We start from the raw sequence: 25,984 nt of genomic DNA on the forward strand, positions 1-25,984 counted from the left end.
CTGAATCGGCAGCTGAAGATGCGTCCTTCAAGGATATTGTGGTGCTCAGAAATTGCAATCTCTGGCACTGATTGATGTAAAAGGACTCCGGCATACCACTCCAACTGTTCTTGGGTCACACGTATATAGTCAAGAGTGGTACTGATCTTTATTACCTGGAGCAGGAGACCACTCTGCATTCAAATACCTGGTTTTGGCCTCTTGCTGTTGCATGGCTTCAGGCAGCCAGTGACTACCCTGCAGTTAGGGTGCCTGGCACCACGCTGCCAGTCTAGACGGGCCCTGAACATGTGGTTGCTGTGCCTACAACACCCTCCCTCTCCAGTAACGTTGACCCAGCTCTCTGCTCTCTGTCCCGTTAGTACCTGGCCAACATGAGTGCCCTGTAATTAGGGAGTAATTCACAGGCTTGTCCTTCCGGGGTGCCTGGAGCTCCTGGCTATGTTGAGTCATCCTATGACATTTTGCCCTTGCATTGTACTAGCAGGCAGTTTAAAAATGGGAGCTGTAGCTCTTCTGTCACCTTTCTTTATCTATTTATTTCCCTCTCCCTTAGAAGCAACTTTGCTCCTCCCTTTCATATGATGCCAATGGTCCTAGCTTCAATCTCTTTAAGAATTTTTCAGCTAAACCCTAGAACTTCTGCCCTACTTTGCTGTAGAAGAAAGAGATTCTGTTGCTGGTAAGAAGGTATTTGTGTCCATTGTTGATTATTGCTATTTTACTGCCAAAGCAAAGTGTTCTGGATTACCGTTTTTGAATTATGATGTGAAAGAGGTATGCTAGTTTAGTGTGAAATGGGACAACAATGCTGTCTAATATTTACATAATGTATTTACTATCAGGACTTTAATGTGCTCTGTAAATAATTATTTAAAGTCTAAAATATGATGACGAATATTGTTCTGCCTCCAAAAGGTATGAGTGGCAAAGGATCTCTCAGTGCTCTAAAAATCATCATAAGTAGTCTGTCATTTTATGCACTCCCATTTTGTTCGTTCAATTCTTGTGTCAAAGTGTGGGGGAATAACAGCTAATGTGCCAAAGTTCAAAAGATGGAGGCACAGATACTAAGGCTGCTGTAGCTCAGCAGCTAGAAATGAAGGGAACTGGTAAACTAAGGAGCACTGCCTAATTTTTGAACTCTTACTAATGTGTTTTTTTCAGAGGGTAGAAATGCCCTTTTCAAAAACACCACTCCTTTACTTTTTAAAGGTCTGTCCCCAACATTTACTAAATTAAATGACACTTTAATCCTTTTTGACACTTTAATCCCTTTGCTTACACCTGGAGAAAAATCCATGTTGTAAGGTTCCACAAGCAGATGTACTTGATGTGGAAGCTGAACTTTTTTTGAGGATAGAGTATACTACTCATAATGCTAGCTGTGCTTATGTCTTCAGTATCACACCCTTCCCTACCCACGAGTATCTTTACATATGTTCTTTTTAAAAATACACAGCATTGCTAGTTTTCTACAAATTTTTAGTAGGCAACTTCATGCATTTTTACTCTCACTGAAAGAAAATGTGTTCTATTTATTGTTCTTTCTTACCTTATACAAGGTGAATTGCAGGCAAAGATCTATATGCAGTGGATCAAGTATTGATTCTCTTGGCAATGTTAGTAATAATAGGAACCTTTGGTCATACTAGATACATCATTTTGTAAAAAGCATCCTTTTTAGTTTGCATTAGATGGTTAATCACTTTTATGTGCATGTCCTTCAAGAAAAAACTCCTAGAGAAAGAATCTTAAATTCTTTTATGATTGTGACAGTTGCATCTATTTGGGCTTACTACTTGTACATCAAATTGTATAGAAACTTGTGGGCAGAGTACTAGTTTTGACTCCAAACCTAAACGTGTGGCCTTGAGCATGTGTGAAACGATGCATCATTTCCCGGTGAACCACTGATTCCAATGGCAGCTACTCACAAGACATGTCTGCATATTTGCTGCATGGGTACATATTTTTATGACTGGAGTCTGAATGAATCCAATTTTCAAAGGATAATGTAAATTTATCGGAAGTATTGGGATTGTTACTAGGCTTCATTAAAAAAATTTAAAGAAATAGTTAGTTTCCCTTGCTGACGTTCACTTCGGACCATGGCCTCTCTTATAAAATAGAAACCATCACATTTGTTTTCAACATATTATGGAAAAAAAAAACCCCATTAAAGACTAAGTAAGGATTTTTTGTTTTCCAATGTTTTGCCAATTTTGAGGTAATTACAGAAAGTTTTAGCTATTTTTCTAACATGCTGCTGCTCTTGCCTCCAGCTTCTGAAGACTGTGACCCCATAAACCTCCTGTCTATCGAGATAGCTAATGCTTTAATTGATCATTAGTAGACTTTCAAAATGAGTTTCCATCTGCCAAAAGATTAAGTGTCTGAGGGAATTGACTTATGATGCATGGAGGATAAATGCAACTGCCTTTAAAAAGCACTGCTAGACCACAAATCCTTGAAAAACTTGCTTCTGAAAAACTTAAAAGGAAAAGTAATAGAAAAGATTTTTCCTCCGATTTGTTTTTTCTCAAATTAGCAAAGGCTTTTTTTTATATATCAGTGAGAATTCACTTGCTCATTTGCAAAAACCAAAGAGCAAAACCTCGTGAAAATGTTTAATTTAACCTTAGAACAAACCATGCAAATTTTGGCAGCTTTAATTTGCAATGTAAATTTTTTGTTAAATGATTTTATTCCAACTTTAAAAAACACATGCTTTGGGCCAAAAAAAATGATGAAAACTTTTCTACTAGCTGTACTTGAGAATACTGAGGAAAAAATCTCCATGTTTTATCACAATTTTTCACAATTACAGGGGTTGCTTCTCCTTCTGTTTTCTTTAAGCTTTTGCCTTTTAGCTTATTTGGAGTGATTTTTTACAGGTTTTCATGTTGCTTTCTCTGCCATTTTAGTACAAGCCATTTTTGGGAAAACTTCCACCATTGCGATAACACTTACAGTTGTTACTACAGAAATAATGGCTTGTTTCTTAGGTATCTCAAAAATCAGTGCTATTAAACTCAGTTAAGAACAGTTGTAGCTGGTAAGAATACCATTCTGGCTGCATTAGAGCTGTCAACATTGTTGTAGCAGAAAATATAGGAACTGCAGCTGTCCTACAGCAGTGCCGAAAGATGGATATGGTTTGTGTTGCATAGGTTAGCCATCACACTTAGCTGTGGTTATGGGTTCCTCGTTAGTGTTTGCCTTGTGACCCCAAAATGGGCAACTGCAGGGATTTTTAGACTCTTCCTAGTGGTCCCTTAATGCCTTCTAGAGTACATGTTTTTAGGACTGCTTACAGTTGCGGTAGCCGGGACGGCAGGGTGGCTGGCATGGAAATGACAGTAAAAAGATATAGATGGATGTTCCAAACTGACATTTTTTTCCAAATGTCTGTCGTCTTCCTCCTCTCTTATTCGCTGCTCAGGTTAGGGGAAAATGGGTCTAAATGCACAGTTTTATATAGAATCACTAGTGGTTGTCGATGCAACACCTAATTGATTGGGGCCATAACTGCAGTGAGTGGAAAGCAAAGGATACTACTTTTGCAAATAGCACCGGGAAGATTAATCTTACCTAAGTATGAAAGGTTGCATTCTGTTTGCCTTGTCAGGCAAAGTGGAAAATACTGGTATCATCAGTGGCATATCGATTTATGACAGGATGCTGGAGCTGGTTTAATATAGGCTGATTTTTTTTGAACTTTATCTGCCACATGTTGATGGGAAAGCATCCATTCAGAGAAACGAATATGGCTAATGTTATTCTATCAAATACTGCAATGTGTGAAGAAATCATAAAAAAAAAGGGGGAAAATAAGATCTTGACTTCCAATTTAATAATAATGGAATATGAAGGCCAGATTGTAACTGTAGAAGTTCATTTCAAATTTAAATATTTAGCATTTTCACTAGTCTGTGAATACAAGAAAATTTATTACATTAAGATGGAATTTAGATCTTTGACATGAAGCTGATATTTTCATAGTGTGAAAAATATCAAGCTGACATTATACTGTCTCGTTTGATGACTTCCAAATGTCAGAGTGCAGTAACTTATTCATAGGGACCTCAATGTCTTGTGATAGTGTCAATTTAAGAGACATTTACATCGACTTTTTTATTTAAACATGTAAAATGGAATATGCGAAGTGGGTGAGGAGAAGGGGGAAAGACCAGGGGCAAGAAAGTTCTTAATAATAGAATGAGGCACTTCCTAGGCTAATTTCCACCGAAGCCTTCTGACAGCTGCATGGGCTGCCGCCCGGCAGCGCTTCTGACAGCCCCCGTCGTCTTTCCCTTCCCGCTACTCCCCTCAGTCCCAGCTCAGCACTCTCATGTGTCTTGTTATTTCAACAGAATTTAGGGGATTAAAAATAGCATGATATGCTTTCCTGAAAAAGTAAACCACCCATCCCTTGCTTTTAAAAGTGATTTTGTAATAATGGAAGATAATGAATGTTTCTTTTGAGATGATTATACCTGGGAGTTAATGATACCATTGGCTGTAGAAGACAGCCACACGGCTGTTAACAGGATTATGAAGCCGCAATAGTTCAATACGAGAAGCATAAATTTATATTCTAGTAAAACTTCCTGTATGAGTGTGTGCGGCTGCGCTTCAGTTGATTGTGTACACCCTGAGGACGATCAGGTTATTCCTTTCTGTGGGTCAGAGGCTGTCATGTAAAGCTATACACCCAGGAACAGCTCGGAAGGCAGAGCGGGCCGCGCCGGGCGCCCCCGCCGCCGACAGCGGCCATTTTGTTTGGCGCCGAGGGAGCCAAGGCTCCCGCCACCGCCTCTAGTGCTGCCCGTTGCCGCTCGCTGCCTCGGAGGCTGCCGGGCTGCTCGTCACGGCGCCTGCCTGAACCGAGCTGCAGCGCCGGGCGAGGCCGCCGCAGGGCTGGAAGGGCCCCGCCGGCAGCGGCACCCTCCCTGAGGCGCGGGACGGGGTCGCGGCGCTGGCCGCCGCCGGCAGGGGGCGCCGCCGCCACCCCGGCCCGCGCCTTCGGCGGCGGCCATGTCGGAGCTGGCGCTGGAGGAGCTCTCGGCTCTCGCCGCCATCTACTGCGAGCCGGACGCCTGCGAGGTGCTGGCGGTCTCAGGTGAAGGCGGCCGCGCTCCTCTGCCGAGAGCCGCGGGTCGCCCCGCTCGGCAGGGTCTCGCCGCGCTGCCCAAACGAGACCTGGCGCGGCGGCGGCGCCTCAGCCGGCCATCCTCTCGCTCCCCCGCACCGGCGGCCAGGCCCTGCCCGGGCCGCGCTATCCCCGGCCCGGCCCCGAGGGGAGGTGCTGCGGGGCCGCTGACGGGGGGGGCTCTGCTCAGCGGGGTAGCACCGGCTTAGTCGCTTGCTATTAGCGGCAGCGCCAAAGATGGGTGCCTCGTCACCTGTCCCTGTCCTGCCGTGTGTCTTTGCTGCTGGCCTCTTTGTAGGGGACAAATCCTAGCGAGTCCTACTCGTTTATAGTTAGCGACCTTCTTAATTCCAGCTGTTTGCAGCGTGTGCAGAAACTTGCAGTAGGCGAAGGGCAGCAGTGGGAATGGGCAGGCTGCTGTTTAGGTAAATAAGCAGTTGCATCTCACACGTGTAACAAGACCAGGTATTTATCCTGTAACATTTAATAGGGGTGTAGCTGTTGTTATGCATGAGAAGCCTTGGGTCATCTTTGTCCTTTTCTGGTAATAATCTGGGCCTTATGATGTTTTGAATGTTCTCCAGCTTCAGCAATATGGCTGTAGGTTTTACAGGGTACTGAGGCTAATCTTTCATGTTTGCTGCGGGTGGGTGGGAAGATGAGAAGATTTGTAGTGCTTGCTCCCATCAGCTGCTGGATGCTGTAGGCTAGGAACACAGTAAGTGTGGACACCTTTACTCCACGTTTTCTGCACCAGCCATGGTGGCCGACGATCAAAACATAATTTTAAGGGATGACTTTTATCGGTCTGTGCCGTCACAGTGCTGTAAAGATGCTGTAAAGTTGCCCCTTCTGCAAGGGAGAATAAATCTCAGTAGTTCCAGTGTACAACAGCAGTTACTACCAGACTTAAAGAAAGTGTCAGGTGGGATATGCAAGTGTTGCATGCCTGTTCAGATCCTGAGCGTGAGTAAATTTTGCTTAGCGCCTACCACAGATGTGACAACTGTCCTATATATTTGTTGGAGAGAGAGATATATATACACACACACACACAGAGAATATGCATATATTCTGTATCACTTACTGTTCCCTGGTGTCCTGGGAGCTATTGCAGTGTGCTGCCCAGCTCCCCAGCGAAACGGCGGACAGCAAGCAGCTTCCTGCTGGGTGAACTGCAGTAAAGGCCTGGAGAATGCTGTTAAAAATAGATCCAGTGGCCTGCTGTCAGATTTTGTCTGCATATGTATTCAGCCCAAAAGAACTGGGATTGATAAGGAAATGCTTTTTTACTGTGAGGGTGACCAAGCACTGGAACAGGTTGCCCAGAGAGGTTGTGGAGCCTCCATCCTTGGAGATATTCAGAAGCCATCTGGACGTTGCCCTGGGCAGCCTGCTGTAGGTGGCCCTGCTTGAGCAGGGAGGTTGGTCAAGATGACCTCCAGAGGTCCCTGCCAACCTCAATCATTCAGTGGTTCTGTGAAAATAACTTTGTGCAGCTTTGGTGTGAAATTACATGTGGCTGCTCTTGAGTGACTTTAACTAAAAAGTTACTAAGAAATTAATTGAATAAACCTCAAACTTTTATTTGAAGATAGTTGTTGAAATAGATTCGCACAGAACAGCAAGTGGTTATTTGAAAAGAGGACTTTGTGTGTAGACAGCCTCAGAGGGATGAAGACATTAGTGTCTGCGTGGAGCACAACTAACTGGGATAATCTAAAAGCAGAATTGTTTTGTGTCTAGATCTGCATGACACACCTTTTGCTCCAGTGTAGGCAGGTAACTCTGCCATTTTATTTTTTGATTGGTATTTAGAGTTGTATTTTTAAAATATGATTGATGAAATATTTCAACTGAGTTTTATTTTCTTAAAGTCAAAAAGTTCAGGAATGTTATTTCAGGCATAGTTTGAAAATACAGTATCCAGGCTTAACAGATGTTTATTTAAAAAAAGGTGAACGTATCTGAACATTGCGTATGCATGTCTGTTCCTCCAAATCTGTTAGAGAAATATATACACATCCTTCTCGGTGCTTCACATGCAGAAAAATGATTTTGTGTTTTTAAGTTACCAGGATGTAAAAAGCTTAGAAACCTTCCTGGAACATAAAGTGCCACAAGTGCATAACGGGAACAGGCTGTTATATTTATATTGATGTTATGTGACCTTGCAGGGCCTTTAGCCAGGCTGTGTTCATGATACGTTAGGATCATACATATCTGGTTGATTTCCATCGTTTTCTGCTGGAATTGAAAAAATTATTTACAACAATGATTAATGGTAGTTTTCTTACTTTGGGAATGTACCTTTTTACATTGGAGCTACAGAATCCTTTAGTTTGTATATAATTAACTTTTGCTGTATTCATTAGCTTACGTTTGCTTTGTCTCTTCAAACCATATAAATTGTCATTGACAAATGGTGCACAGAAGTAAATTCCAGTAAGACTGTTATGTTATGCTATCTCTAATACATTAATTTGCGTGTAGATCCACGGGATCAAAAAGGAGGCCGTTGGGGATTTATGGTTTTGAGGAATGTAAGAAAATGCTTTTGCAGGTCTCTTGGTATGCTAAAAAGTTTGGCTTTCTGGAATTTACCAATGAAGTATTCAGAATGTAAAATATGTTTTTATCAAAACCAATGTGTTGATGAATTTAAATAAACTAATTACAGCATATCTTTTTTACCTTACATATCTATTTACAAAGATTAGCGTTACAGATAGAAATCCATAATTTACTCGTTAATCTGTTCTCTTCTGGTTTGCTCACCAAGCTTGCTATAAAAATATATTTATATATTCTAAGCTTGTACGTTAGTAGGTGCCATTTTCTGAATTTAAAAATAGACTGCACGTATTGCATAAAATGCCTTTGGGTAGGAGAGGAGGGGGATATCTGTTTGGTTGACATGGAACATAAGAAAAAATCTGAAGTATGCTAAAGCTAAATATACTGATAAGCATGCAGCGATGGGGGAAAATTAGTTAAAATGTATTGAATTTAGTCTTATTAGCACATTAAATGCCAGCAGAACGGTCATACCCAACCTTTTATTTCAGAAATAATCACCATTTTGCTGGGAAGACAACTCAGACCTTGTAGCGTGTGCAAACAAAGGAAATATTTCTTTAGAGCCTCGTTACGCAGGGTGACGGTGGTTTGCTCTTTGTTCTGCCAGCTGTCTGCAGCGCTGGTGCAGAAAATGGACGCTGGAATGTTTAAATAAACTTTAGATGCTGTAGCCCCACAAATGTTTTGAACCGATTCTCCTTTTTAAAAGCAAGTCTGAAGCAGATGTAAATGAGCACGGCTGGGCTTTTCGCGATGGCTCAGGCTGATACACCTTGGGATGCGAGGCTGCGCTGCTTCCTTCGGATTAGTTCATCATCACAGGGAAAGGTGTGATTGTTGCAGGCTTAAGAATATGATCACTGCAGCAGGAGGCCCTTGCCGAAGGGGCAAGGTTGGCCTGTCTGTTTATCCCTCAGTTACTTCTGAGTTGGTGAGATCTGTTATGACAAGCTAGTGAAAAAATCCTAGGAGGATTATCAGAAAGGTAACATGTTTTTCTGTCACTGTAATTAAGCTGGCAATAGAGTAGTATTCTTCAACTCATTTATAGGCTGTGCATTTTAAAATTCCTTGGCAACATAATTTAAAGTGATTCACGGGCAGGAATATAATAATGTTAATGCCGTTCAGCCACATGCAGCTTGCTTTCAGCTGGCCGCATACCTGGTGGGGCTGCCCTGTGTGAGGGGCAGCTGGAAGGAGGTGGGGCAGCAGGCACTGGCCGTGTGCGGTGCGGTGCTCAGGTGTGTGCGGAGACCCTCCATGGCGGCCAAGAGGTGCTGGGGTTCCCAGGAGGTGCAGTGCAGGCTTTTCTTCTTGTGTGTGTGGTTATGTGTACCGAGCCTAGCGTAATGGCAGAGGAGCTATTGTTGCTGGTGCCCAGTAAGAAACGTTTGTCAGGGTAGCAGAAGGCAGAGATTGGAATGGGAAGGCTTGAGGTCCTCCTGTGTAGCTGCTGCCTGTGAGCGAGGGCTGCATGCTGCCAGATGGACGCTGTGGAAACTGGAGTCTCTTCTAAGGCTGGTGCGTTTCTGAGGAATAAACTTGCCTTAAAAATAGTCTGGAACCTTTCATAGGATCTTAGAAGACTGGAGACCAACTCCTGTTGGCAGGGAACAAGGCTTTGACACATAGTGCCTGTAGGTATGGGCATGGTTGGGTGTAATTTCATTTAATTCACTGGATTTGCGTCCACTACTTTCAGCACTGGATTTGACTCTGTTTAGGTAGCGATGGTTTGTAGATGTTTGGAGACTTCTTTATAGTAATGCTAGAGTTTGATTACTGGCTTTGGAGGATTTGTTTATTTTATTTTGTGACTGCTCTGACCTAGAGAGTTCTTCGTACGACCCAGGAAGGAGGTTGGAAACAAGCCCTTGACTAAGCTCTCTAAAGTGCTTCTGTCTGTCCAAGTCACTTTTAGGTTCTTTCACTTATTTAGTAGGGTTCAAATATAAAATCAGAGAGAGCACTGAGGCTGGTTAAACGGCGTCAGCAATACGAATCAAACGTAATTCAACTGACTGTCATGTAAAGGAAGGTAAGATAAGGTAGGGGAAGAAGAAGGCAAGTCACTTCAAAAGACCTCCTCTGAAACTCAGCTCTGCTTTAATCTGCCTTTCAAATCTGGCTTCTCCTGCCCTCATAGAATGAATCAGCCTGACATTTTAGCAATTTTTTAAAGAAAAGGGGTGAAGTGTTTAGAACGCATCAAAGGGGTGAAGCAGAGAACATCTGAAGAAGATCATCCTCTTTCTTCATGGCAGAGGAGCAAAAGTAGGTTAGGTCTTTGTCCCCGCTTTTCACTTTATGAAGTTTTGTATTGTTTTTCTGTGAAACATGTTTTAATCAAGAAGGTTTTATTGCAGGAATTACTGTACATAACTTTCATATTCAGCGTCTTTGATTATGCGATTTATCAGGAGGATGTGGTCTTTTGCCCTTCCTGCTACAGACTGTGTGTATCCTTTTCACTCTGAAAATAATTCTATTCTAAAGTAGACCAACAACAGGTTTTGAGTACCTATGCAGATATATACACATACATTTATATAAGTGTATGTGTGTATATATATGTATGTATGTAGTATCTAGGGTCAGCTGTGCAACAGAGATTTTTTCATTATGTCAATCCAACTGTTGTAAATGTAGAGAAGTCGGCAGAAAAGAATTAAGCATATTTTTTCTGAAAGTTGTAGGGGACAAAGAATCTGACTTTTTTCCTTCCAAGCCTCTCTTTAATGTGGAACTGCTTTTGAATGGTTGTCTTAAAAAATACTCAGTACAAGCCTATTTGCCTTGTGCTGGTATTGATGTTAGAAGTCTTACAGATTTCTCTAGGAGCAAAGTTAGGGCAGTGCTGAGTCCATCCAGAAAAGTCTGTGTTTTCGGTTGTCCTTGCTGTTGCTATTGAGCTGAAGAAGCTGACTTATGTGTTTCTAAGACAGACAATTCTTTATTACTGGCTTGTCTAGACTTTGAAAGAGCCAAAAGGTGTGAAAGCTTTTTAGAATGTGTTAATAACTTTCCTTCCAGTATGATATAGAAGTGTTTCATTTCAGGATTCCCTGCAAGTATAGCTTAAGCCATTGGTTGCAACGCCCCCACCCTGCAAAAAACCCCACACCCCTTATTTTATATAGAATGGCAGTCATTTAAATTGAATTGTTAAAGAAAATAACATGACTCAATAATATATATGTATTTCAACTTCAAGCAAACTATTAATGTTTATTTTTTGATACTTTCCAGAGACGCATGGAATCACATTTAGAATTCAAATCAATGTGAAAGAACTGCTGGATACAGATGTACTTTTAAAGCTGTTATTTCATTTACCAGTCAATTATCCATTAACTCTACCAGATATTTCTGTTAACTCAGACCAGCTTACAAGGGCCCAATGCATGGACGTGAAAGATAAATTACTTGAACAAGCAAAGAAGCATCTTTCTGAACCCATGGTACATGACCTGATTCTTTGGATACAGCAGCATCTTAAATATGTCATTAAGCAATCAGCAACAGTTTGCAATGAAAAAACTACTTTGTCAAAAGGAACAAGTACAGAGGATGGTATCTGGATGCTCCTTTTGCATTTAGATCACATGAGAGCAAAGGCAAAATACGTCAAAACTGTGGAAAAATGGGCTTCAGATCTAAGGCTGACTGGAAGACTGATGTTCATGGGCAAGATAATATTGATTCTTCTTCAGGGTGACAGGAGCAACATTAAGGTGCAGGAACAATGAATGTTGACTAGTTCTATTGATTTACCACTGAAACCTATGTGTCTGAATATTTTGTGTGTGTTTTTCTAAGATTAACAATTTTGGAAGCAGATTGATCATTAGGAGAGTAGGAAGGCCCAACAACTTTATTCTGTATTTAAGAAAAAGAAGGTATTCTATGACAAAGAAACCAGTGATACCCGTAGACCTGTGGCTTGTATCGCTTTGCTTCCCACTGTAATTATACCCCTGTATTCCCTGTGTTTCCTGATGTAATATGCCTAGGTTCAGTCTCTTGTATTTCCCAAATGCCCCAGAAAACAGAAAATTTGTGATGAGAAATTAGTAACAGACATATTTCTAGCTCATTACTAACTGTCTCTTTCCTTGACTTAGACCCCGTGGTGCTCCTAGCGCACGCCTGGGCTTTCAACTTCTTGTCTGTACTTATGAACTCCCACTGCGTTAGGCAGGTTTTTGTGGTGATATTGGAGGAGAATGTTTTGGCTTTTCAAACTCATGTTCTCTAGATTTCTTAAGACTGCGCTTACCTTTAAGCTGATGAATAGAAACAGTTGTGTACTTTTTCAAAGCTTGATTGCTATGTTCTGAAAAAAATCTGTATGTTTCGTATAGATTTTTGCATTTTACTAAACTTCAAAGATACTAGATGACATTTAATATTTTGTTCTTTTTTGTCATTTAGGAGTACTTGATTCTTCAGAAAACTTCTAAGGTAGATGTGGACTCAAGCGGAAAGAAATGCAAAGAAAAAATGATTAGTGTACTGTGTGAGACAAAAGTACAGTCACAGCATAAAAGGTATAATTTAGTACTGTTGTGGATAGAAGAGTAACGGAATCGATAATTACATTCTGACAAATCTAGGCATATTCATGAGTTTCCCTTTTACAATGTAGGTTTCAGACGTTTGAAGTCAAAGAATATTCAACGCTGGATGAGCTACAAAAGGAATTTGAAACTGCAGGACTTACACCTTTTTTCTCTGAATTTGTGCCTCCTCTCTTAAAATAAAATTAAAAGAAAACACTGAATTCTTTGACCAAAGCAGCAGTTGACTGCAGATGCCAACGGAAGATAAAAGGATTAATTTGGCAAACAACGTTAAAGTTTTTCTGCAAAAAGTGCCAGAAGTAGCCATCCTCTTGCAAGAAGGAGAAGGCAATTCATACATTAAGAATTGATAATTTTTTGACATTTATGTATTGATAACTTTTTCCAAAGAATGTGGAGTTAATTGTGATAATTGCATGGCAAGCATGAGAGATAGGGAAGAAATCATGTTAAAATAATAGTCTTCTAGTTAAACTCTGTTTTGCAATCCCTGTTTTTCAATGTTTTGGTTTTTCTCTCTTATGGTAGTGGTTTTTCATAATGGCCTGCTAGAAAGCATGATTAATTTTGCTTTGAAAACTTATGTGAAGATATTTCTGTAAACAGCATAGTAAACACAGATTTGAATATGTGAGGACAGTATATATTTAATATCCCTTAGGTGTTCATCTGCTAACTTCTCCTTCTCCATTTATTTGACTATAAATGCTAGACTGTTGATTTAAAGAAAAAGTTCATGTCACTTGGGGCCTGAAAAAACTTAGAAGTGTCTTTTTGAATGTTAGTTTTTACCTTAAAATGCATAAAAACACCCAAGTGGAGAATTTTAATTAATTAAAAAGCTAAAGTAGAGCCAATTGTAATATTTTCTTTGATAGTTTACAGATTCCTTTTTGCACTTTATCTGGTTTTACTGTCTGTGCATCTTAGATACCTTGATTCAATTAAACTGTCAGAGCAGGATATATACAGTCTTCTGTTTCTCAAGACTTCTGTCAAGTCTTCTGTCATTTTAGAAACTGGTAAGTTATAACTCCTTATTAAAATTTCCCTACCTTTAGCATTTTTTTTTTTTGATTGGTCAATGGCCTTGGCCATCTTATAAACTTTTTTATCACTAGTCTGTGTTTTACTTCAGTATAATGTTTCAAGTTATATACATAATTTTTATAAATTAAGTTATACAACTTCTGTTTGCCTAGGGAGAGTTGGATACTTATTTCTTATAATTATTAATGTCCTTTGGTTTCTATTTTACCTGATACCATTCTCTAGCAAGACTAGGTAAGTTGTCCAGTAGTGAAAATTTTGAAGTCATGAGTTTCTCAGAAACTGGCAATGCCATTTCAATTGGTTTTAGCATGTAGTTAAACATGTGCTTTACTGCTCTCTCAAACTCACTCCAAGCAGCCAAGTCTCATGTATTCTTTGTTAACTGAATAGATTTGATCAATTCAGTGTAAATTAAATTTTCTCCATTGTACTGGGGGAAGACTGGTACAATTTGGTTAGTTCCTGTAGCGTGGTTGGCAAATCATTATGTAAGACATTTTGATTTCCAGTTTCATACTCAGACCATGAGATCATACCTCTTTCTTTATGTATACTAGAAAAGCAACTAAAGCAAACTACTAAGATTTTTAAGTTTTACCATTTCAGGTATAAAATGCATAGAGGATTGTAGACTATTTGAGAGTCTCTTAAGTTTTTAAGGAGTTTGGTAATTTTCCTAATATGGAGTGTCTCAAATACATATGTTGCATGTTATTTTATGCACCAAGGCTTATTGAATGAGACAGTAGCAAAAGCTCTTCTTAATGAGTCTTTCACGTGTGGCACATATAGTACTTTAGGCACAGTAGAAAACAGACTAGGTTAAACAGGTTTTACAAATCTGTTCTATGTTATTTTGAAATGGCTTCCTGAGAGAAAGGAAATCTAATTTTCTACCATTTTAAGTGTATGCAGAGATGAATTTTTACTTTTATAAAGAAGAATAAAAGACAGGTATCTTTAAAATATTAAAATAACGTGTTTTAAATTATAGTTTTCAGAATTGAGCTATTCTTAGTTAAAATATCTATGTTGAAAAAATGTGTGTCAGTGGAGTATAAAGTCTTGAAAAGATGCAGAGGCTCTCTCCTTATACTATGCGATAGATCGGACAAGTATCAAAAACAAGAAAAGGTCTATGTGTGTACAGCGTAAGAAAACGTGATCAGTATGTCTCTGCAAGTCTGAATGTGGTAAGGTTTTGCCAAATGGATTTTATGTCCTCAGCCAGATCTTCACTTTCAAATGCTTCACTTTTCTGGAAAGAGAATAGTAGGGTACTTCAGCACAATGTCACGATCTTGGCCATTAAAGTCTAGCTGGGGCCTTATTCAACATGCGTATAAATCAGTTGTGTATTCTTTCTGTTAATTTGTGATCTCAAGTTGCACGTGACTGCAAAAATAATTGAGGCATACAGTTGTTGTGGTCATCTTTCTTGCAAGGTCAGATGCAGACTCTCCAACTTTTCCCTCTCTACTATAAAAGCTGCTGTAATTAGCTGCATAAGAAAAGCCATTTGTACAGTCAGTGGTTGCCAGTTGCACTTGGATATAAACTCATGTATTTTCTTGAATATTATTGCCTGATGCCTTCTTGGTTAGACCTAGATTCTGCAACAGCCAATTTAAAAATTTAAAAAAGTTAAAGAACAAATGACAATTGGGTAAGTTGCAGCTGTCTCCTGATCTGTGCTCATCTTCTTGCCAAATTAAGCTGTTGTAAGGAGCTAGATGATTTCTGTATTTCAGGAGTTGTAAAAAGCAGTTTATACAGTGGATTTTTATCATAGTTGAATTTGTTACTCACTAACTTACACTGGACAAATCAACAAGTCCAGTGTAGGAAAGGACTGCAGTTTTTTTGCTTGGTTTGATGTGCTTCAGAAGAATTACAAATCTGATCAGCTTGATACTGTTCAGACAGGAGAGAACATGAAAACTGATGTCAGTCTGATTCTGTCAAAGCAAATGCTTTTGCCTACCCATCAATCAGTCACTTATTTTGAAGGGTAGGAGGATATCGTGTGTTCAGACAAGTAAACAATATTTTTAAAGGTTGTTCTTTTGGAAGGATGTTGCAGCTGTCTGTTAACTGATGTTTTTTTTGCATTTATTGTAAAAAGAGATGGGCAAGCCTGTGAGCCCCTGGGGCACAAAAGTCATCGAAATGTATACTGTGGTGCATGTTCTGCCTTCCAAGGGAACTGAAGCAGACACAGAAGAACAAAATGCAGAGAAATGAAGTCAAAGCTCCTGAGAATCGTTGGAGAATGCATATCAGTGTCTAAAAAGTTAGTGAAGTGTATACAGCTATCAGAATCAGACAATTCAATTGCAAGGAAAAAGAAATCCACAAAGAAAAAATGGTTTAACAAATAAGCTAGCTTTCTTGTGGATATTGTATTATAAATAGTTCTTCCAACAGCATGGTTAGTAAAGCTTGGTTTCGTATGGACTTTCTTGTGTCTAAACAATTGCATACAGGAAGCCTTTCTTGCAGAAGAGACATTCATGATGGTGCTCTCCCAGGTGGGTTCCCCGATGCCTGATACGGATTGTGCTCTCTGCATAAATCATTGAAGTATCAATAGCATTTTTCTCTGCTACCTGTGTTCATCAAAGTTGTAGGAACTTGGTTTCTTTCAGGCTGTTAACCTCTCATTTTAATTGAAATGAATTGAATTCAAAAGTTCTAGGAGAATTTTGTAATATAAATATGCGTGCTTCCGTACGGACAGCACAGCTGCATAACCATAGTTTCCTTTGAAAATCAGGCTAAAATGAAAGCTGTTGCAATAGGAGTGACTACTTGAAGAATCGAGTTTTTAGAACAAAACTGAAGTTTGATTGGTCTTTTTGAAACCCTTGGCTTATTAAGTGTGAAGAAAACAAAAAATGGATTAAGAAAGATAGATACATAGAAATAGGAGAAGAACCCCAAACCCAACATCAGCCCTATTTGCACCATTGCTTTTGCATGAATACATCACATCCAAAGCATCCATTCTTATCCTGAAGAGGCGTGCTCAATGCGCAGAAGGGTGTGCGAAACCGCAGTTGAATGAATGCCTTGGGCAGGCATCCACCAGTCTCTGGAAGAGATGGCACTGGCTGTGTCGGGCAGGTTTGTTGGCGAATGGCATGCGTTCACTTTTTCTGCTCCTTTCATATGATTCATGAGTGTCGTATGTCTGCATTTTCTGTGGTATGAGAAGAAGGATGGTCTGGTCATCTGAGGAGCACTTCTCTCTCATTACCCTTTATGCAGCAAGTGTAAATTGAAGTAACCAAAAGGGCAACATGAGATCCAGATAATTTATACTCTTATATGTAACATCAGGTCTTGATACATAATTATGCCACTACTATGGCAGAGTAGTGATGTCTGTGAAGACAAGGACATTAGAGTGCTAACAGATGAAATTACTCAATTCTGCAAGAAATCAATCTTTCTACAGTTTCATTTTTTAGAATCGTTACTGACCACCATTGTGACCAAGGTCTGTAGATAAAACCATCTCTGTCTTGGTAGAGGGAGGAGCAGGAGTAAAACTCCCTTCTTTTCTGTATTAATCTTTCAAGGCATTATTTATAACATTAATATGTACTATTTATATTTAAGGGTTTTTATTGTCATCTCTTGGAAAGAAAGCTTTATGAGCAGCACATACTGTGAAGTAGCCTACCATTCAGGAGAACAGCATGACTTCAGTGGAAGTAATGCGAAGTTCCAGAGGAGGGAAATACTTTTAATGGGGGACATTGTCAGTATTGGGAATTCATCAGCTCTTTTTACTTATTCAATCTCATTAAGATTATAATTCTTGCACGCGCCCCCCCGTCCCCCTTTGTTATTTGCTGTTACAGGGAGGTACTGTGAGAACTCATAGATGAAAATCCTTGACATAATCAATTAAAAAAAATTAAAGTAATTTTGATTGTTTTGTGAATAAGGCTAATTTTTGAGTTTTTGTAGTTCTATCTCATTTTCCTGTAATAAGGCTATTTGTCTTTTATTTCTGTGTGAATGACCTACAAAAACCACTGAGATTAGTATAAATTATATACAGCAGTGCTGTAATGAGCCCAAAGAAACTTCATAGCGGAAAAATATTTTGTTTACATTGTTTCTTTTAAAAATAGTTTAATAAACCCCACATATGCATGATTTAAAACCTAGCATCCCTTGATTTGTTCAGCTTTATCTGTGAAAATACAAACATAATCATGTTATAGTTCATTTGAAATAAGATGATGAAATGTTGCACACACTGTATTTCTACCAGAATTTGAAACTGAAATTGCTTATATTATGAAATAGTGCAATTGCTGGAATCAACGTTCATATATCTTATAGTAGTATTAAGCATTATCATCCTGTCTCTTTGTGCATAACACATGCAACACTGGCAGCACTCTGTTCTGGTTTTATATTTTATATGTATACTTAATTTTGTGTTATCTTATGCAAGAGTTATGATTGTTTATATGCTTAATTATAGACATAAATGGAACATGAAATGTAAATATGCTAATAGCATTTTGCAGTTATTGTTCTGTGCTATTTTCATATATTGGCTTTAATATCAATATTAGTTCATTTTTTCTAACCTCAAAGTATTAACCTGCAGTGAAGAGAACTCTTCAGAGTGACAGAAAAATTTGCCTAAGACACATTAATTTAAGGAATTCTTTGAACTCTAAAAATGAATCCCTTAATATTTTCAGTTAATTATGCATTCAGGTGCTTTAATTTTATGCTAATAAGTTAACAACTGTTACACTTTTGCTTTTCTTTGTGTTTCTTAATGTAATACAAGTAATCCGTTTGTATCCTGCATTAGAACATAGCTGATCATGGAGTTGGGGTCAATAATTTATTAGTATTTCTCATTATAAATATCTATGATTCATTATATGTATGCATTGTTATCTGTTATAACTTGAATGCAGAGAGTAATTTTAAGATGAAACTTGATACAAAAGAACTCTGCATGAGAACAATAATTCTACTTTGTGCTTTTCCTGTTGTCACTTTTTACCTTCCTGTGAATAAGAAATAAAGACTGATTTATATGGGAAGTCATCAAATGATCACAGTTTTCTTGAGCTGAACTTAGCAGGCCAGCTCACCGTCTTAGAGCAGATCTTGGCAACTGCTGTTGGAGGCGGGGTACTCTCTAGGCCTTTATGGGCCCGCTTTGGGCAACATCTAACTGCTCCACTGAAGCAACTAGCTGGCTATTTCCTGAACTTTATGTAGAGAATCGAGGGAGCTAATTTCACCTTTGCAGAAAACGAATGGTTGGCTGCTGCTTGACCTGAGCTTTACAGAGGAGAGCGGCCTGGTACTCCTTTTATGTTAGTGCCACTGGGGCTAATAACTGAAAGTTTACACTTGCGCTAGTCACAGAGAACCCTGCAGAACAAAATCGGTGCCATGATTTTGAGACTGAAGCTGCTAAAATCAATGTACCTTTACTGTTCTTGGGATGCACTTAGAAAAAAATCAACGCAAAATGATTTTGTTGGTCTCTGACTGATCACTAAACTGTAGTAGTATACAGAGGCAGGGTACATTTTTATGGGAGTTGATGCTATGAGTGCCTTTAGTCAAGATAATATAAAAAGCAGTTCTTTTTTAAAGTAAAATAGCTGAGTTACTTGTGAGAACACTGTCCACGTGAGATGCTGAACACAAGCTGAGCTGTATGGATAAAGCTATGCCAGAGGCTGATTTTTATTTGGTAGAAGCGGAGGTGTTAGAAAGGAACAGACGGCAATAAAAACACTGGTGATGTGGCTCTCAGAGAAGCCAAAAGAAAGTTTTTTTTGGGTTGATTGCTCTTTGGAAAGAGGTTTGGGAATATAAGCAAAGAAATTGCTACTGTATCCAGGTTTCAAGTAGAAATGCCTGAAATAAATACACAGCTTCATTGTCATTTTCTCTTTTTAGCGGAAACAGCGTGTAGAACTGAGAACAAGTAATGGAAGTTTTCACAGGTATACAGATGACTAACCTCATTCAAGAGCTGTAGGCTGTCCGCAAAGGAATTAGAGCAATTCTTAGAAATTTTCCTCAAATGACCCAGGGATGACAGAGGTTTTGTTGAGGCAACAATCTCCAAAAGTCCCATAAGACTGGGAAACCAGCCTGTCGTACCTCCAGGTGGTTGGGAAGATTGATGGAAGAGGTGACCAGCAGCTTTCAGGAGCAGATTATCTGCAAAATAAGGGCACTCTGGAAAGCAAGGACTAAGAGGGTTGACAAATCACTTTGGGAAAAAAAATGTCCACTTATGTGTGGAATCAGAGAACGCAGGTAAGTGATTAGTTTTTATGAGACTTTTTCTGCATTGATATTATAGAGACCTGGCGTGGAGATGTTAGATGGTCCGTGCTCAAATAGTGCATAACGTCTTGGGAGGCTTATATATTTCAGTTCTACATCAATTGCAAAGATCGTTTTGGATGATAACGGTAGTCAGAGGCATTACAAGATTTAAGATTTAAGTGCTGCAAACTTATCCTGGGTCAAGGATTTGCTGTGGGATTAAGAGCCACCCTTTAAGTGTGGGTTAGGCAAGGCATATCTAATAAGAGGAAAAATGGGAGGGAAGGAAAATACTCCACTGGAATGGCTACAGGAGTTCCAGAAGATCATGTTTCTGAGATGCTGGTATGGCAAAGGAGGATTTCAGGGTTACCTTTGCATTGACAAGGAGCCAAATGCTAGAAACTCAGCTGGGTGTGAGGGTGTCATCAGAGTTTCTGGGCTGTACAGTACCCAGAGAGTGCCTGAGCTTGGCACAGAGCGTGTGTTTTTCCTGCCAGCCACGCACCAGATTTCTTTCTTTTTTTTTTTTTTTTTTTAATTTTTTATTTAAAGACAGCTGCAGAAAGGGAGCTGGAAGCTGCTTGCTATGAATTCTGTTATTTACTTTCTACAATACCAATTATTAAAATATGCTACAGGTTTCCTTCAGACTAATTGTGAAGGATCAGGGGGATGCTTTTTAAAACAAAGGAGGGAACAGTGATAACACCTCAGGAGAAGCTGTTCATTTACATATTGGTGCTGTGGAAAAAATTATCATAACAAGAAGGACAATCATAAAGCAGAGCGAGAATAGAGACATGTCCCCAAACCGGTCCAGAGTCGCCATCTCTCCGAGCTCCTGGCTGAAGCTGACGTTAGTGCTCAGCAGAGAACAGGTATCTGTGCAGTAGTGCCGGTTGCTGGCACTAAAGAGCTCTGGGGGGGAAATTTGGGACAGCTAAAGGCAAAGGCAAAGCTTGGAAGTACAGGCAGCACGCTGACGATTTTTAAGGTCTCAGCTTTTAAACAGCCACGGAAACTGGGCTATGTGGTGTGTAACTGTTTGTAATACCCACAGGAGCACTGGTGCTGGCTCAGAAATACTTATTTAACTGATCAAATCTATTGGAAAAGGTAACTAATTTGAAACCATGTAATCAGTTCCAAAGGAAGAGGGTCATTGTGGAAGATGAAGCTGTTCAGTACTGGGGAGTGCTGGTTTTGAAAGCTGGAGAGTTGGAATGTTCTCGGTAGCTCGGGAAATGAAAAGCTAATTACTGGGATTTTTTGCATAGTTATTAGTAAAAGCTTAGTAAAAAGGGAAATAATTGATTCTTACTCATGTAGTTTATGGATTTTTTCTATAAATTCATTTCTAAGTTGAAACAAATGAGTTGTGGATGATTGTTTAGCAGCAAAACAAAAAGTTTTCCTGCCTTTAGGTAGAATGTGAGATTGAAAGTCCTAAGAGAAGTTTTAGCTGTTAGGTTTCCTATGGATCTGAAGTAGGAATGGGTTACAGCTCACTGAAAATTTCTTATTAACAGCAAATCATTAAAAGTGGAGCAACAAATTTACAAAATTTCAGCTGCTGTGCAATAAACTACCACAGAGAAAGATGTGAGTGCGTGTAATTCCTGTTACTCAGTATTTTCCAGGGACTCTTAGGAGTAGCAGGGGGGGTCTAAGATTTTTCTGGATAGAAATAAGGATTTTTTTTTTTTTTTTTTTCCCCAGAGCCAGCAGCAAGAGATTCTATTTATGCCATTTTCCAATAGCAGAAAGAAAAGGGATGTACTTCTGGAAGCATACCATGAAGGGGTAACAGAACTTTTAACAAATCTGTAGGTCTCATTCATAAATTAAAAAAATAAAACCCACAAACAAAACCCAAAACACAAAGTCTTTCTAAAGGATTCTGGTTCTTTATCCTGAACAGAAGATTTTTTTTCTTGTGTAACAGACTTATTTTTGTAGTGGCCAGTAAAAAGCAGGAGAGGAAGCAGAGGCCTGGGAAAACATTACTTTCATGGCAAAACATAGCTCGTGGCGATCTGAAGTGACAGCTCTTAGGTTGCGCACAGACATATTTGAGAGACTACTGTCTGCACAGGTAAGGGGTGGGTTTTGGTTTTGTTTTGGCTTGTTTTTTTTCCTATTAAAGCCAGAGGGGATGCTGGAACACGCCAAAACCTTTGAACAAGAACTAGTATGTGAACAAATAACCTGCAGTAAACCTCAGGTCATCACTTAAGGTCAAATATGGTGTGAGTTGTCCCAAAAGGTAGTAATTTCCCTTTGAATACAAAGTAAAAAGGGTGGACTTTGCAGCGACCAGCAGAAAACTGAGGCTCCGCAGAAATAGGAAGCTTTGGCAGTTCTGGAAAATTATTGCACAGTGGTAAAAATCAGAAGGTTAGCAGAGTAGGTGGTTAGCAGACTGCTCTTCGTTTGGTCCATTTTGTTTCACAACCTCTTTTGTACTGAACCTAGACAGAGAGCAGTTAAAAGGGCGTGTGTAGTGATTGGCTTATGACGGCAGCATCCTAAGGTTTTCAGTGATGAAGTGTCATTTCCCTGGGAAACCATAGCTGGCAGTGGTAAAGCCACTGCTTCCTATGGAGGGTCCTTGTGGTCAAGATAGACTGGGTGTCACTTCAGTTGCTGCATTTGCCAATACTGACCTGAAGAGGAGAGCAAAGGTTTGCTTGTTCGAGGAATGGGTTTGTGCTGAAAGCAGTGGTCTTCTCGCTGTCTCCTATGGTTTGTGTAAGTGCAGCCGCTGTCTGAAGGAAACCAGACGGGCATGATTTCAGTCTGGCTGGCCCCAGAACTGAGAAAGCAGCTCTGGCACCTGGGGCTGGAAGAAACGGGAAAGCGATGCGCTTTCTGTCCAGGCAACGGGGGCAGAGGCTGTCCCTGGCCAACCTTGTGACAGGCACAAGGGATTAGGTGGGCGTCAGCGCTGGTTTTAGACTGCATGAGAACTGAAACTGGCAGTGCCTCTGGAGACACCTGACTGTCACCCCACATAGATTATATGCTACATTATCCCATTAACTTGTTACACGGGTTGTTTTTATATACAGGCAATTCTAGCTTCGACACTAGGGACCATCTTGCTGTCGGGAGGATGGGAAGACCTTAATTCCAGAGCTCTGTGCTACAAAACACCATCCTTTTGTGTTTACCATGAAATGTCTTTCCATTTGTAAAGTGTAAGAAAATGACCAAATAGTGAAAGTCAGCTACACAGCAAAATACTGACAGTATGGGATGCAGACTGTCAATCTGTGAGAATCCATCCACTGTCACTTATATAAATGGAACAATAATTGTTTGTTCCTCTTCAGAAATGTAGTTTATGCAGTCTATATAAAGGCAAATTATTTAGTGCAGTGCAAGGAAAATTCTTTTTTTCCTATCTGAAACCAATTTAATACTAACTGATGAAACCATTAGAAGATACTGAGCCTGTATGAATCCCTTTGGTGGAATATATGATGTGGAGGAGTGGCTTATCTCACAAAAAGCCTGCCTCCATTTTGGAGGTAATGGGTTTTTTATTTTTTCGCTTTCTTAATAATAGAGGAAGAGAGAGGGATAGATCTGCTAGAATACTGTCCTTATCATCTTTCCAGCCCATGGTCTCATGGAGAGGAGTAGCTGAGAGTTGAAAGGGGAAAAATCCTGACTATTGTGCTTTCCCTGAGATAAGGAATATTTTAGAGTCCCTTGTCTCATGCATGAAACCTGGTAAAAGGGAGTTATATTAACATATGGAAGAGTTTTGGGGAAAAACAGATCTTAGCCTCAGGAGTCTGCTTTTGACTCTTGGTTTGTCTGGGTGTTTTATATGTCTTTGAAAATTAATGCTAAAAGGGGGACTATGAGCCACACAGGCTGAGATTGCTGCAGTGACCTCAAGAGGTGAAAGCACAGTTGAAAAGGTCTATTTCAAATGTTTAAGGAATTAATAATTGCTGAAAAGTGCAGATTACTGGAAGAACAAGCATCTTATATGCTGTATTACAGACAGATCCGGCACTCATGGGAGGCATTTGTGACAACAGTCTTTCAGTGGGTGACATTTATGTACATGATAAAGAGACAAGACCTCTTTACGTAAAATTTACAATGAGCTTTCTAATGTCATCAGTTTTTTTAGGCTTAAAAAATTCCTTCTCTCATAAAATTAACTCCTCGTGTTTGGCGATCAGCTTTTGGGGGTTGCGGAGGACAGCCCCACGGGTGCGTGTGGCAGTGGATGCACTGGGAGGCTGCGGGGCTGGGGACCCGAGGGGGGACAGGGCAGGAGCAGCCCCCCATGGGCATGGGCAGCCGAGAGGGCTGTTCGCGATGGCTGCTGCCGTTGGACTGAGCGTGGCAAGAGATGGAGGGGAAAATGTCGTTACCCTTGTTTTTTCTGAACGTGTATTTGGGAGTTGGGAATGAGCCTGGTGATATAAGGCCAGCAAAGAGTTACAACGTAGAGAAGAAATAGAGTGGAAATACTGAATGAGGGAGAAGGAAAAAGACATTGGTCTAGAAACTGGTGCTAAACCCAGTGTGAGGGAGCGGAGCAGAGTGCCAGACAGAGCGCAACGGGTGAAAGCAGAAAGTGCGGATGGAGACCGCCGGCTGCAGCGAGGCTTTGTGCGGGTGCTGGGGCCCCCCGGCTGCCCTGTGCCTGGGGGCTGCGGGGCGTCACGCCTGCCTCCCACCTGCCCTGCGGGTAGCAGCCCCGCTTGCTGGCCAGCTGCCGGCTTGCTGGCCAGTCCCGGTGGCCACAGGGTGCCCGGGGGCTCAGTGGCAGGCTGCCCCTCCAGCTCCCTGCCCCGTGCCAGGGGAAGAAGCAGAGGATGAGGGTCACTGCTGTTCCCAGCCCGGCTCCTTGTGTTTCCAACCAGAGACAACTTCTGCACAGGGAGCTTCCCCTGGCGCTGCTCAGCTCTGTGTGTGCCCTGACATCTTCCCATGGCCTCCCCTCTGAACAACGTCGCTTTGCCTGAACCTGCCACTTGGTCTCCCAACCTTTGTGTCTCCCAACATTTGTAAACCCCAGGTGTTGCCACTGGCTACTTGGATCCCTTGTTGGAGCAGGTGGCTTCTACATGATGGCGATCAAGAGGAAGCAGTATGTACTGACTTTAATTAAACTGGGAATTTCCACTTGTGGTGAGAAACCCAGTGAGAAATTTGTGGCATTATTCACCCATAATACTTTCAGGTTTACAATGTAGGAATTGATAATAACTCTTAGTAGAAGGCCATAAACATTGTGTCTCTTGAAAGCAGCAAGATTCTTCACTCCCTCAAAACCTTTCAATAAAGTAAGCTCAGCAATAACTAGAGGTTTCCAGTCTGAATTAATTTTAATAAGAGAAACTCTATATGCTAGAGTTTTTGTTGGGTGATAAGTGGACAAGGCTTTGGAGTCAGCCATCATCTTTAAAAAGAAATATTTTGGTTTAGGATATTGTAAGTGGCACCTGTGTGGAGGTTTGAAGGACAACTCCTGACACACTGTCTCTATAGGATGCATGTTTTTGTCCAGCCTGTCTGTGTGGAGAAGAGGGTATGTACAGGGAGGCTACAGTTTGCTGAGCAAAGCTGTGAAAAGGCAACTTTGCATGTGGGCTTGAGAAATCCACGGAGGTGAGCAGATGGCTCCGGGGAAGCGGCGGCCCCATGGGGTTTCTGACCACATGCTTAGGCTGGCCGTGGTCCCTCTGGACCCCCTTTATCCTATTTAATATGGCAGTAGTAGGTACAAGAGAAGCTTTACGGTGAGGACATATATTCCCCCTGCCTCTCCCAAAACATTGCCTTCTCGCTGAGCCTGCTGAGTCCCTGATTTAATCCAGAATAAGCTGCATTTTGCTAAGAAGTGCACTAACCCATTCAGATACTGTCTTAGATCTGGCAGGCTGCAGCGCATCAGAGTATTATGATAAGCATCATGTCTCCTTGGAAACTACTACTTAGCAGTAACTTGACGCTACATTTGGAGTGTTATGATTAATTTAAGCCTTGCTTCTGCAAAGACACATGGTATGGGCCTCCTCCTACAGAAGTGAGGAGTCTTGTTGAGCTTATCAGAACAGCTCGCATGTTCGAAAGTGTCCCTGTGGGGTTTAGGAGTTCTTCTCTGAATCTCTTCAGGCTCTGCTTTAAGCTTGTTGGTTATAAATCTCACTTGTTATCCTTAGGTATATTTTTAGGAGTCTGTTGTCTAATTCGATATTTTAAAAACATTTCTAAAAAGTCTACCTCTACAGTTATGAAT

General features: G+C 40.5%; 1 protein-coding gene across 2 annotated transcripts; it reads left to right on the plus strand.

Annotated features, from left to right (window-relative positions):
• The first annotated feature begins 5,023 nt into the window (after positions 1-5,023).
• On the plus strand, positions 5,024-18,467 carry RWDD3 (RWD domain containing 3). 2 transcript variants are annotated; one of them, XR_012674510.1, is made up of 5 exons: positions 5,024-5,125; positions 10,988-11,472; positions 12,173-12,288; positions 12,387-13,343; positions 15,500-18,467. XR_012674510.1 is itself a non-coding variant. In XM_075156354.1 (4 exons), exons 1-4 carry the CDS (start codon positions 5,041-5,043, stop codon positions 12,499-12,501), a joined length of 801 nt encoding a protein of 266 aa, XP_075012455.1. In that variant the 5' UTR covers positions 5,024-5,040; the 3' UTR covers positions 12,502-14,351. The 2 variants fall into 2 exon arrangements, 1 of the variants encoding a protein (XP_075012455.1); XM_075156354.1 differs by lacking the exon at positions 15,500-18,467 and having other exon boundaries at positions 12,387-14,351.
• The last annotated feature ends 7,517 nt before the right edge of the window (positions 18,468-25,984 follow it).

This window comes from Calonectris borealis, chromosome 8 (genome assembly GCF_964195595.1).
Source record: "Calonectris borealis chromosome 8, bCalBor7.hap1.2, whole genome shotgun sequence".
NCBI classification, from domain to species: domain Eukaryota; kingdom Metazoa; phylum Chordata; class Aves; order Procellariiformes; family Procellariidae; genus Calonectris; species Calonectris borealis.

What these genes read in the sequence shown, in the direction of transcription:
- RWDD3 (XM_075156354.1), top strand. Translation starts at nt 5,041, where the DNA reads ATGTCGGAGCTGGCGCTGGAGGAGCTCTCGGCTCTCGCCGCCATCTAC. An exon ending in GTGACAGGAGCAACATTAAG is followed by an intron (nt 11,473 to 12,172) that starts GTGCAGGAACAA and finishes TTTGTCATTTAG; the next exon opens with GAGTACTTGATTCTTCAGAA. An exon ending in GTACAGTCACAGCATAAAAG is followed by an intron (nt 12,289 to 12,386) that starts GTATAATTTAGT and finishes TTTACAATGTAG; the next exon opens with GTTTCAGACGTTTGAAGTCA.